This window comes from Pithys albifrons, chromosome 29 (assembly GCF_047495875.1).
Source record: "Pithys albifrons albifrons isolate INPA30051 chromosome 29, PitAlb_v1, whole genome shotgun sequence".
In the NCBI taxonomy this organism is placed as follows: Eukaryota; Metazoa; Chordata; class Aves; order Passeriformes; family Thamnophilidae; genus Pithys; species Pithys albifrons.
In genome coordinates, this window is record NC_092486.1 from 5546180 (window position 1) to 5558544 (window position 12365).

Genomic DNA, 12365 nt, shown 5'->3' on the forward strand with positions numbered 1-12365 from the left:
GCCACACGCGCGCCGCAAAGAGCGTGTGCGGGCGCGCCCCCGCGGCCTCGGGGCCGCGCACCGCGACACGCGCGGCCACGCGCGACCACCCCCCTCCCCAACACGCCCCATTGTGCGCGGCGGCGGCGCGCGCGTTCCCGCCCCCCGGCCACGCCCCCGGCCCGGGCCCCGCCCCCCGGCGGAGCCGCGGCCGCGCGCGCGGCTGAAGATCCCGCGCAGGCTCCGCGCGCGCCCCGCGCCGCCAGGGCCATCTTGGGCCGCCGCCGCGGTGAGAGCGGGAGCGCCGGGCGGGAGCGGCGGGGGCAGCGGGCAGGGACGGGCGCGGGCGGGACCGGCCGGGACAACGCGGGCACCGCCGCCCGCCGGGCCGGGGGTGGCGGGGGCGGTTGCCATGGCAATGGGAGGGGGCCCGGCCCCGCGGCCTGTGCTGCGGTGCCGCCGGGGAGGGAGCGGGGGGGCTGTCACCGCCGGCGAGGGGCCTGCGGGGCCGGTGACTCCGCGGTGGCGGCTCCCGGGGGTTGCGGCAGGCCCGGCGCGGGTGTCCCCCCCGCTCCGCGCCGCCCCTTCCCCCGCGCGGCCCCATCGCAGCCGCCCTCCCGCGGGGCCGGCAGGAACCGAAAGCGCCGGTAACCGCGCGGGCCCCCGCGGATGGAAATACCCCGGGCGGCGGGGGGCGGCGGCGGGGGCAACACCGCGGCCCTGCCCCGGGAAGTCCCCGCGGTGCTGCGGGCGCGGGGAAGCCCCCACCGCCCCGGGGGGGTCTGACGCCGGAGCGGGGGCGGCGCGGCCGGCGGTGCCCCGTGTGCCACCCCCGGGGCCCGCGCCGAGCCCCGGCCGCGGAGGGTGGGGGGCCCGCAGTGCACCCTCGGCCCCGGCCCCTCTCTGGGGGCGGCCGCCCCTCACCCGCCGCTCCACTGCCTCCCGCAGCCCCGGGGACAGACGGTGCCGCCGTTCCGCAGCGCCTGCCGCGGCCTCGGAAGACCCAGCCCGCACCCACCGATGAGCTCCATGAACCCCATGAAACCCTCGCTGCCGCCTGCGCCCCACGGGTGGGCGCCGGGGCAGCGTCCCTCGTCCCTTCATCCATCCGTCCCCCGTGCATCCATCCCCCCATCCAGCCCTCCATCCCCGCCGTTCTTCATCCCTCCGTTCCCTCCATCCCCCGGTCCCCTCTGTCCCTCCATCCTTCTGTCCTTCATCTTCATTAATTTGTTTTTCTTTCTAGTGATGGTTCATTTGCATACGAGGCTGTTCCTTGGCAACCAAGCACCAATCAGCCGCCGGGATCCCTCTCCGTGGTAACCACCGTCTGGGGTGTCAGCAACCCCTCCCAGAGCCAGGTACCCGCCGCCCCCCCGCCCCAGGGGCCCCCCGTGCCTGGGCAGCACCACCGTGCCGGACCCACTGCTTCCCTCCCCACGCCTCAGGTGTTTGGCAGCCCCATGGGCCCCGGTGGGAGCAGCTCCAGCACCCCGCTGCTGCCGGGCATGGCGGGCACCGGCTCGGGCATGAGCTCGCCACCGTTCCTGCCACAGCAGCCCTTCGCTGAGGGGGCACCGGGCAAGGGGTACGTTCAGCCGAGTGTGTACGGCCGCAACACCTACCCCAGCGGGCCGGGCTTCGCTGCCAGGTAAGGCCAGCCCTGTGCCCCCTGGCCTGGTGTGTGCCCCCTGCGGGGACACCACACGTGCCCCCTCCTGCCTCTGTGCCCTGCAGCTACAGCGGCGGCCCCAGCGGCCCCGGTGGGCTCGGGCTGCCCTCGCACGCCGGCCGGACCCCCACTGACTTCACCCAGGCGGCAGCGGCTGCTGCCGTGGCTGCTGCTGCTGCCACAGCCACGGCCACGGCCACAGCGACGGTGGCAGCGCTGCAGGAGAAGCAGAGCCAGGAGCTGAGCCAGTATGGCACGGTGAGAGCCTGGCTGTGGCAGACCTGGGAAGGTGACGGCTGCCCCAGTCCTGCCATGACCTCCTATGACCTCCTACTCTTCCCTTTCCCTGCAGATGGGCACGGGGCAGTCCTTTAGCAGCCAGTTCCTGCCCCATGCTGGGCCCCGTGGCCCCACCAACATGAGCCCAGCTGGCATGGCAGGCATCATGGCCCCCTCTGGCGTCTCCCCCGTGAGCATGAGCCCCGTGCGGGCGCCCAGCTCTGGCTCCCTGTACGGTGGGCAGCGAGTGCCCCAGCACAGCTACCCTGGCCCCCCCCCGAGCCAGCAGCTGCCCCGACAGGGCCTCAAGCGGGCGTACTCCAACGAGGTGAGCACGGTGTGAATGGAGGCCGTGGCGCACCGGGACGCCATTCCCCACTGGCGCTGACTCCCCGGCCCTGCAGGGGTACCCAGCGCAGCAGTACCTCCAGGGTGGGCAGTATGCTGTGGCCGGTGCCCAGTATGCCCCCAGCGCCCCCCAGTCCTCCGCTCCGTCCCCCTCCTACCCCGGGCACAGACTGCAGCAGGGCATGGGCCAGTACCTCTCCGCTTCAGGCAGTGCTGCACCCTATTACAAGGTACTTGAGGGGGAGTGGGGGACACAAGGTGGGCGTCCAGGTGTTTGCTGTCCCCTGGTGCCAGCCCCTGGCAACCCCCGTCCTTCCACAGCCGGCTGAGCAGTTCAATGGGCAGAGCACCAGCTTCAGCAGCTACAGCCAGGCGGCGGTGAACGGGGTGAGTGTGGCGGCAGGTGGGGCGGGCGCGGTGCCGGGCCGGCGGGTGCTGAGGCTGCGCGGTGCCTCCGCAGCCGGGCCGCTCCCTGCCGGGGTACCCCAGCTCGCCGCTGGCCGGGAACCCCACGCCGCCCATGACGCCGGGCAGCGCCATCCCCACCTACGCGTCCCCGGGGCAGGACATCAAGTCACCCTTCCTGCCAGATGTGAAGCCCAGCGTCACCCCCCTGCACCCATCCCCTTCAGGTGGGTGTCCCTGCTGGGTGGGGGGGTCTGCTGGGGTGTGTGGGGGGCACATCTTCCCCCGTGCCCAGCAGGCTGGTGGTTGGCCCATTGCTGGCAGAATGGCCATCACTCCTTTAAAGGCAGGGTGGGGGTGTCAGCACAGAGGTGTGGCCATCGCCAGGGTTTGGGGCCTACTGAGGCAGCAGTGGAGGCTTCCTGTGAGAGTAGGACTGAGGAGTGTGAGGGGTTTGTTCGAAGGGTGTGGCCCCCGGGGAAGGGGCTTTATCAGGAGTGGTGGCTTTGTGGGAGGGGCTTCTCTTCTGGGGTGGGGTCTCCTGGAATGGGAAGGGCTTGGATAGGGTGGGGTGTCCTGGAGTGGGAACGTTTGGTGGGAGAGGCTTCCTGGGGCGTCTGCTGTGTCCTGGGTTTAGACGGGAGCACGTGCGAGGTGGATCCTTGTGCAGTGGGTGGGGAACGGTCAGGGCGTGGCTGGGGTGTGGCTGGGCACGGGGTCCCTGCTGACCATGCCCCGCAGGCCCAGCCCCTGGCGAGGAGCTGCGTTTGACCTTCCCGGTGCGGGACGGCGTGGTGCTGGAGCCCTTCCGCCTGCAGCACAACCTGGCCGTCAGCAACCACGTCTTCCAGCTGCGCGACTCCGTCTACAAGACCCTCATGATGAGGTGGGCGCCGCAGGGCACCGTGTGTGGTGTCACTCAGCGCTGCTCAGGCGGTGCTGGGCACTGCAATGCCATGGCATGCCATGTGGCATGGCAGTGTGGCCTGGTGAGGCTTGGCACGGCGCTGAGCTGCATCACGGTGCGACGTGTGGTTTGGTGCGGTGGTACTTGTCATGGTTCAGGGTGGTGCCATGGCAGCTTAGCATGTCACTGCAGTGTGTGATGGCTTGGGACATGGCTTGGCATGGCATGGTGGGACATCGTGTGGCCTGGCACAGTGCAGTGCTCTGGTACCGAGGGGTTTGTTGTGGTGCCATGTGACACGGTGGCGCATGGCATGGCTTGGCACAGCACGGTGCTGCATGGTGCGGTGCGGCACCCAGTGCAGTGGATCGTGTGCAGGCACGCCCTCTGCCCACACACACTTTGCCTGCTCCCAGGCCTGACCTGGAACTGCAGTTCAAGTGCTACCACCACGAGGATCGGCAGATGAACACCAACTGGCCGGCCTCTGTGCAGGTGAGTGTCAACGCCACGCCGCTCACCATCGAGCGCGGGGACAACAAGACCTCCCACAAGCCGCTCTACCTGAAGCACGTGTGCCAGCCCGGCCGGAACACCATCCAGATCACCGTCACCGCCTGCTGCTGCGTGAGTCACGGGGGTGCCTGGGCTGGGAGGGCGGTGCCCGGGGCCACACTCACCCGCCGTGTCTCCGCAGTCCCACCTGTTCGTCCTGCAGCTGGTGCACCGGCCCTCGGTGCGCTCCGTGCTGCAGGGGCTCATCAAGAAGCGCCTGCTCCCCGCTGAGCACTGCATCACCAAAAGTGAGCACCCGGGGCCTGCAACACCCTGGGCACGGCCCACAGCAGGATGGGGGTGATGGGGCACTATTGTCCAGGTGCCACCGTGGTGCCACCTCCGTCCCACTGTCCCGCTTCTGACCCTTGGCACCCCTTGTCCCCATCTGCCCAGTCAAGCGCAACTTCAGCAGCGGGACCATCCCAGGGACCCCAGGGCCCAACGGCGAGGACGGCGTGGAGCAGACGGCCATCAAGGTGTCCCTCAAGTGCCCCATCACCTTTCGGAGGATCCAGCTCCCAGCCCGGGGTCATGACTGCCGGCACATACAGGTGGCGTGGGGGTGGCAGGGTGCTGGGAGGTGTTCCCCACCTAAGATCCTGCCCGCTCTGGCTCAGCTGCTGCTCTACCCCACAGTGCTTCGACCTGGAGTCGTATCTGCAGCTCAACTGTGAGAGGGGCACATGGCGATGTCCTGTCTGCAAGTGAGTGGGGCTGCAGTGGGACCAGGCCCTGGTGTCCCTATCTGCTGGAGGAAGGGGGTGTTTTGTGTCCTGGCGAGGGACAGGGAACACCCTGGAGTGGTTCCCTGCCCTCACTTTGCCCACCCCTTGCCTGCAGTAAGACGGCCCTGCTGGAGGGGCTGGAGGTGGACCAGTACATGCTGGGCATCCTGATCTACATCCAGAAGTAAGTGCCCTCACTCTGACTGTCCATCCATCCGTGCCTGGCCCTGTGCCATCCCTGGGGTGCTGTGCAGCAGACCCCCAGAGCTCACCTCCCTCGCCCTCCTGCTGCCCCCAGCTCAGAGCACGAGGAGATCACCATTGACCCGACCTGCAGCTGGAAACCCGTCCCCATCAAACCCGACATCCACGTGAAGGAGGAGCCGGAGGGGCCGGCGCTGAAGCGGTGCCGGACGCTGAGTCCCACGCACATGGTGCTGCCCAACATCATGGAGATGATTGCGGCGCTGGGGCCCGGCTCGGCGCCCTTCACAGCGCTGGCACAGCCCCCGGCAGGGGCTGCCACCGACTACAGCACCCCGGGTACGGGGAGACCCGTGGGGGACAGGACCAGCCCCTGCCCCGGGGTGTGTGTCCCCCAATTGCCCCATTTCCTCTCACAGGTTCCAGCTTTCCGGGACCTGGGGGCTTCCCAGAGCCTTTCCCTCCCCCCAGCGCCCCTGGCACCCCAACGCTGAGTGACTTCACACCAGGCCCCCCCTCCATCTCCTACCAGCCCAACATGCCCGGTGGCCTCCTGGCCCCTGAGAAGACCCCCGTGCCCCCTCTGCCCGCACAGGTCAGCTGGGCTGCAAACGGGGGACACATCTCGGTGGGAGCCCTGGGGGTCCCGGCGAAGGGCAGGTCTCACCGCCGTGCTCTTGCCCCCTCCCAGCTTCCCCCGGCAGGCCGGATGGAGCCGGCGCACCCCCCGGGGCAGCCCGGGCTGCACAGCAGCGCTGCGGGCAGCCAGGCAGCGCCCACGCTGCACCCGCGGGGCGCAGGGGCACGGCCCCCGCTGCCCCCCACCGCCCACGCCGCCGACCTCGCCTTCCCGCCCGCGCCCGGCATGGCCACGGCGGGCGACGGCTCAGAGCCCAACCTCGACGTGAGTACCGGGGGCAGTCTGGGGTCCCCCTGCCGTGGGGTGGGCAGGAGCTGGGGGGCCGATGGTCACACGCTGCTGTCCCCAGCTCCTGCCTGAGCTGACGAACCCCGACGAGCTGCTGTCCTACCTGGGGCCGCCCGACCTCCCCAGCAGCAGCAACGATGATCTCCTGTCCCTCTTCGAGAATAACTGAGCCATCCTTGCCCCCCGGGGCTGGGGGGCAGCCCTGCGTGCCCCTGCCCACTGCAGAGCCGGGACCCCGCGCGGTGGGGACCTCTCAAAGGGCTGCAATGGAGCCGGTGGGCTGAGCCCCCCCAGAAGCACAAGGCTGTACATAGTGTAGAAACACTACTGCCCCCTGCCCCTTCCTCCCCGTATTTAAAGGCAACTGCGTCCCTGCGGGGCTGCCGTGCCCCCGATCGATGTGCAAATGCTGCTGCCCCCCGGCCTGCCCTGGGGGTGGGCTCTGCCCCGGCACCCCCGGGCCCGGCTGGCCTGTACCTCCCCCGTGGCTATTAAAGAGTCCTCCTGCAGGGTCATCTGTGTCCCCCCGGGCCTTTGTCATCCCACTGCGGGCCTGGCCCCACGGGCAGTGAAGGGGGATCCCGGGGTGGCAGGGGAACCGTGTCCCCTCCGCGGGCACAGAGGGGTTCCTGGGGTAGCAGGGGAATCCTGACCCCTTTGCGGGCACAGAAGGGGGTCCTGGGGTGGGACGGGAATCCTGCCCCGTGCCCAGGCAGTGAAGGGGGGGGGCGAGGTGGGAAGTCAATCGTGCCCCCTCCGCGGGCAGCGTTGGCGCGGGCAGGCGCTGAACGGGGCCTGTGGCGTCAATCATTAACCGGGGCCGGGCGGGCGATGCTGCAGCCTCCCGGCGGAGCAGGCAGATCGGGGATTTTCCAGCGCCAGGGGCGGGCCGGGTCGAGCCGCAGCTCCATGTCCCCCGGGCCGCCCTGCGGGGCCAGTGCCGGTGCCGCATCCCCATCCCCATCATCCCCATCCCCATCTCCATCCCCATCCCCATCCCCGCCCGCCCCGGCGATGCCCGGCCCGCGCCTCGCCCCCCGCCGCCGCACCGCGCATGCGCGCCGCGCCCTGCCCAGCTCCGGCCGCGGCCCCCGCCCCGCCCGCGCTTTTTTCCTCCTTCCCCCCCTTTTCAAACGCGGCGCCGCTGATTGGCCGCCCGCCCTGCCACTCCAGCGCTCCGCCAGCGCCCGTTGGTCAGCGCCGCAGGGGAGGCGGGCCCTCCTGGTCCCTATATAAGGGGCGGCGGGGCACCGCGCTCCTTCTGCTGCGCCGCGCCCGCCGCCCGGACCGGTCTGTGCCGCTTCGCTCCTGCCTCGCCATGGCCAACCCCGTCGTGTTCTTCGACATCGCCGCCAACGGCGAGCCCCTGGGCCGCGTCACCTTCGAGGTGGGCGCGGGGGGCGCCTGTGGGGGGCGGGGGCGCCGCCGCCATTTGCTCGCGGGGGCGCGCGGGCCGGGCGGGGGCGCGCCCGGGGGTCCGGGCCCGGCGGGGCGAACAAAGAGACGCGGCGGCGCCGCCACGAGCGCCGCGGGACGCGCCCGGCCCGGCCCGGTTTGCGGCGGTGGAGGCGGCGCGGAGCCAGCGCAGGGCGCGCCATCGCCCGCGGGCAGCCCCTCCGCGCCGGGGCGGGGACCGCCCGCTCCCGGTACCGCCGGGCCCGCCCGCCGCGCTCCCGCCGCTCCGCCCCGCCCCGGGCCCGGGGGGCGCGGCCGCTCCCTCACTGCGGGTCGGGGCCGCGGCGCCATTTTAGCGCGGGGTCCCCGGGACGAGCCGGGCCGGGCCGGGCCCGTGGGCGACGCTCCCCGGGACGGGCGAGTCTGGCGGGGAGCGGCGGCAACCCGATCGCCGCGGGATTGTCGCCGGAGGGCGAAGCATTTGTCGCCCCGCCCGGGGCGCGGAGCATCCCTGGCACGGCCGGGCCGGCTCCGGGCGCCGCGGCTGCCGCAGGGCCGGGGCTGCGCTCCCGCACGGATGGCGCATCCTTGCCCAAAATCCTTCGGGAGCGCCGGAGGCGGCGCTGCCCCGCCCGGGGAAGCTCCAGGGATACCGTGTTTGATTTAAGCCAGGCCAGCGGAAGGAATGCTCGTTGGTGCGATGGTTGTTAGTTGGAGCTTCCATATACCGGCGGGAGGCGGGGAAGGCCCAGCAGCTGCGGATCCCCCTCCCCGAGGGGGTCCCCGGGCTTTGAGCAGTGACTGGGGGCATTCCTGCTGTCTGGGGGTGGGCACAGCACCCAGTCACACCCCAGCCTGACAAACGTCTTTGCTCTCTTTGCAGCTGTTCGCAGACAAGGTCCCCAAGACAGCAGGTTGGTAAAGCAGCTTTGGCCACCCCAAAAGGCAGTTCTGTTCTGAGCTCTGGACAAAACAAGCTGTTCATGTTGGGTTTTTTCTTCCTCTGCAGAAAACTTCCGTGCCCTGAGCACTGGTGAGAAGGGATTCGGCTACAAGGGGTCCTGCTTCCACAGAATCATTCCTGGGTTCATGTGCCAGGTGTGTGGCACTCCCGCTGCAGTGGGGAGGGGGTGGGTGGGTGGGTGAGGCAGTCTGTCACTCCCATGGGTTTCAGAGTTGGGTGCTGGCAGATTTGGGCTGGGAGGGCAGCTCTGCGTCCTGCCTGCAGCCCCTGGGGGCCACTGTGCTGTCCTGCACCCGTGACCTGAAGTGCCTTTTCTTCCCAGGGTGGTGACTTCACGCGCCACAACGGCACCGGAGGCAAATCCATCTATGGGGAGAAGTTCCCCGATGAGAACTTCATCCTGAAGCACACAGGCCCTGGCATCCTGTCCATGGCCAACGCTGGCCCCAACACAAATGGCTCCCAGTTCTTCATCTGCACTGCCAAGACTGAGTGGTGAGTGGGGGGCTGTGGGAGGACCAAACTCGGGAGTGCCCAGCTGGGCAGTGTCCCCCGTGTGGGGCCATCAGGGAGCAGCCATGACTGGTGCCTTTCCACAGGTTGGATGGTAAGCACGTTGTCTTCGGCCGTGTCAAGGAGGGGATGAACGTGGTGGAGGCCATGGAGCGCTGTGGCTCCAAAGATGGCAAAACAAGCAAGAAGATCACCATCACCGACTGCGGGCAGCTCTCATAAACCCTCCTGTGGCCACTGAGCATTCCTCGGGCAGCCTGGGCGCGGTGCCCGCTGCAGCTCACCCGCCCCTGCCCCTTCCCGACGTTCTGCTGCGTTTCTACGGGCTCGGCCCCACGTGCAGTCCCCTCGGGGCCACAGTTTCCTTTGAGTCAAAATAAAACGAGTTAACCCACAGCAGCCCCCGTGGTCCCCCAGCTGGGGAAGGAAGGAGGGGGTGCCAGCTGGTCCTGCCACTGAGCTGATGATCCATGGGGAGGGTCCTCCCCTCCTTTACCCAGTGCCCTGCAGCTGTGGGACTGCAGCAAGTGGGAGGGGTGGTGTTCCCACCTTGGGGTTCCTTGTGGGTCTGTGCAAACAGGTGACCTTGGGCACAGCTGATGTGAGCTGTGCTGAGAAGATGGGAATCCCACTGGCATGAGGGAGAGTTCCAGTCTGGGAGGATCCTAATGCTCACTGTTTAAGCAACACCATTCTGAGGTGACTGTGTGAGATCCCAGTGGTCCCTGGAGGGGGATGGTGGTCCCAGTTTGTGGGTGCCCAGCTCTGCTCAGATCCCAGGTTTGGCACAGTCTCGGTTTCAGTGGGATGATTGGTGTTCCCAGTCCAAGGGTGGATGCCCAGCTCCTGGGTGGTTCCAGTGCTTCCAGCTGAGGGTGACTGGGAGCAGATTCAAGTACCTTGTGGGCCCAACAAGGCAAGGTCTGTTCCCTTTTGGGGGTCCACTGGCAGTACATGAAGGGCACTGCTGCTGCCCCTGCACCTGGAGCTGCACCACCACAACCTGCCTGGGGGTCTGCCTTGGATGTGGCCCGAGGTACCCCCGGTGGTGGCAGCACAGCACGGAGTGTGAGGGGAGGTTGAAGTTGGCAGCAGCAAGAGGGACATTTCTCTGCCATGCACCAGGGCACTGACACCCTCCCGTGCTGCACTGAGGGGGTGGGCACTGCTGTGGGGTGGCACTGGGCTGGCTGAGGGGACACAGAAACATCTCAGGTCTCCTGTGGGGCTGAGGGTGCTGTCCCTGCCATCACCCCTAGCCCAGTGCCTACTTCCAGCCCATGGGGCCCTAGGCTCTTGGCCTGCCTTGTGGCCTGGCAGCCCTTGGGGACAGCACCAGCCTGGCTGAGCTGGGGCACAGGGAAGGGTCCCCACAGTGCTCCCCACTGGCATCAGCCCCTGCAGGGAAGGGCATCCATCTGTTGCCCCACGATGCTCCCCCACACATGACACATCATCTGTGCTCCCTGTGAAGGGCACGTGAAGTTCAGGGAGCTTCTCCACCCAGCAGCAAGACCAAAAGTGACCTCTGGCCTGCAACAGCCACTTGTGGCCACTGGGTCCACAATAAGCCCCAGTTCTGGGTTTTCTTCACGAGGTGAGCAGTTCTCCAGATGGAGACTCCAGTCCCAGCCCTGAGAAAAGAACGTTTAGCAGCAGCATTAAATGTGGCCATGCTGTGATGGGTTGATGGAGGGAGGAGATCTGTGCTGCAGAACCTCCCAAAGACCATCCCTTCAAAGAGGAAGATGCAGGTGATGAGCAAAGGCAGCCAGGCAAGTTACACCAAGGTAAACCAGAGCATGCTCAGGCCATCAGTGCTTTGGGAGTGTTCAGCTGAGGGTTTGCAACACTGACCGGTGACCTGAGGCTGGGACAAAGCACTGCAGGGTGCTAAACATGCCCAGGAACTGAAGGTGTTTGGCCAAGACCATAGTATGGTCTTTGGGATAAATGGAGGTGAACACAGAGTGCTGCTGCATCCTCAGCCTGGGGAGCTCCTCTGCCTGCCCCAGCCATGGGGCTCAGCCTCCTACCAGTGTCCCCAGCAACAGCATTTCACCCTCCTCACTTCCAGTGTCCTCGTCCCACACCTCACACAAGAACCAGTGAGTTCCTGGGTTTGCTGCTGTTTCAACACAGGCAGTGCTGGGAGGTCCTCAGGACATCCCAAATCTACCCTGTGACCCCCAAACACTCCCTGAAAATCCCAGGTTCCACCCACCCCCCTCCACGCTGTTCCAGCTCCCACATGTCCTTGTTGTCCCCCCACCCCCTGTGACGTGGTGGCCTTGTCCTCCTCTGATGTCCTTGTGTTTCCCCTGATATCCTTGGGGCCCTCCTGATGTCCTTGTGTCCCCCCACCGCCCCTGGGGCCTCTTGGACACAGACGGGGTGTCCCCCATGTCATCCCCACTCCCTGAATGTGCCATGATGCCCCAAGGTCCCCATGTCCCTGTGTCCCCTCACTCCCCACGTCCCCCAACATCCCCCCTGTGCCTTCCCCTGTCCCCACTGTGGGCCCATTGCCACTGGCACCACATGGCCCTGCTGGTGCTGCAGGAGGTGGGGGCTGGAGGGGTCCAGGGGGGGCTGCAAAGGCTCCCATAGGATCTGAGAGGGGGGTCGGATGGTCCTGTGGGTGTTTGACAGGGAGCTGTGGGGGCTGGGGGGTGTCCCAGAGGGGTTGGGGGTATCTCATGGGTACTGCGGGGGGATCCGGGGGGCTTCAGGGGTGGAGGAGATCCCAGGGGTGCTGAGTGGGATCCCAGAGATGCTAAAGGGGTCCCATGGGGTGAATGAAGAAACAATCCAGTCCAAGAGAACAGAACAAACCCCTCCCTGTTATCAGCGCGGGGCACACGGGGCTGACCCCACCAAAGGTGCTCAGGGAGAGTTTTGTGTCTCCAGGTTCGTATCCTGAGTTAGAACTGAACCCCCTCCCCAGAGCCAGGCAGGATATTTGGGGGACTCTGAACACTCTGAGGGCTGCTCTGATGTCTGCGTGGCCTTTGAACTAAACCTGGCACAGCTCCAGGCCTGGAATCCAGACAGAGTTTTGGGTTTATTTCTCAAAGTTCATCCTACAGCTCCAGGGTTACATTCTTGTCTAAAGCTCTGCGTGGTTATGAGAACTGACAGACTTGGCTGCAACCTAAAATCAGAAATTAATATAAAATACAAAGTTAATACAGGTCTGATTAAAAATTAGTAAAGACCATATGAGTTTATGGAGAAAAGATAAAATCCTTTTCCTCGAGGGGTCCTTGAATCGGGTACTGGGAGCACCTTTGAGGGGCTGGGGACACTTAGATGGGTCTCTGTGGGTGCCAAGGATGGGACTATGGGGGCTGAGAAGTTTGGGGGGAGAGTGTCGTGGGACCTGAAGGCGGAGTCTGGGGGGTGAGGGCGCGGTTTGTGCGGGCGGAGCCCCGGGGGCGGGGGCTGAGCCCCCCATAAAGCGCCGTCCCGGGCGCGCCCCGCGGGCG

General features: G+C 67.3%; 2 protein-coding genes across 4 annotated transcripts; both read left to right on the forward strand.

Annotated features, from left to right (window-relative positions):
• The first annotated feature begins 175 nt into the window (after positions 1-175).
• ZMIZ2 (zinc finger MIZ-type containing 2) lies at positions 176-6520 on the forward strand. 3 transcript variants are annotated; one of them, XM_071579106.1, is made up of 19 exons: positions 176-268; positions 928-1049; positions 1226-1340; positions 1428-1630; positions 1717-1909; positions 2004-2258; positions 2335-2508; positions 2600-2665; positions 2739-2910; positions 3425-3569; positions 4007-4217; positions 4288-4393; positions 4542-4699; positions 4785-4852; positions 4989-5057; positions 5172-5416; positions 5497-5672; positions 5769-5981; positions 6067-6520. In XM_071579106.1, the coding sequence occupies exons 2-19, from the start codon at positions 1000-1002 to the stop codon at positions 6172-6174; spliced, it is 2727 nt and encodes a 908-aa protein (XP_071435207.1). In that variant the 5' UTR covers positions 176-268; positions 928-999; the 3' UTR covers positions 6175-6520. The 3 variants fall into 3 exon arrangements, with proteins under 3 accessions (XP_071435207.1, XP_071435208.1, XP_071435209.1); XM_071579107.1 differs by having other exon boundaries at positions 1536-1630; XM_071579108.1 differs by having other exon boundaries at positions 1539-1630.
• A 725-nt stretch (positions 6521-7245) lies between these two features.
• PPIA (peptidylprolyl isomerase A) lies at positions 7246-9273 on the forward strand. Its single transcript, XM_071579109.1, has 5 exons — positions 7246-7392; positions 8284-8314; positions 8410-8498; positions 8687-8859; positions 8964-9273. Exons 1-5 carry the CDS (start codon positions 7324-7326, stop codon positions 9097-9099), a joined length of 498 nt encoding a protein of 165 aa, XP_071435210.1. The 5' UTR covers positions 7246-7323; the 3' UTR covers positions 9100-9273.
• Positions 9274-12365: the final 3092 nt, after the last annotated feature.

Coding starts and splice junctions, on each gene's coding strand:
- ZMIZ2 (XM_071579106.1), top strand. CDS start 1,000: ATGAGCTCCATGAACCCCATGAAACCCTCGCTGCCGCCTGCGCCCCAC. Junction 2,259..2,334: donor AGCGGGCGTACTCCAACGAG/GTGAGCACGGTG, acceptor CCGGCCCTGCAG/GGGTACCCAGCGCAGCAGTA. Junction 4,700..4,784: donor ATGACTGCCGGCACATACAG/GTGGCGTGGGGG, acceptor TCTACCCCACAG/TGCTTCGACCTGGAGTCGTA.
- PPIA (XM_071579109.1), top strand. CDS start 7,324: ATGGCCAACCCCGTCGTGTTCTTCGACATCGCCGCCAACGGCGAGCCC. Junction 8,315..8,409: donor CAAGGTCCCCAAGACAGCAG/GTTGGTAAAGCA, acceptor CTTCCTCTGCAG/AAAACTTCCGTGCCCTGAGC. Junction 8,499..8,686: donor TTCCTGGGTTCATGTGCCAG/GTGTGTGGCACT, acceptor TTTTCTTCCCAG/GGTGGTGACTTCACGCGCCA.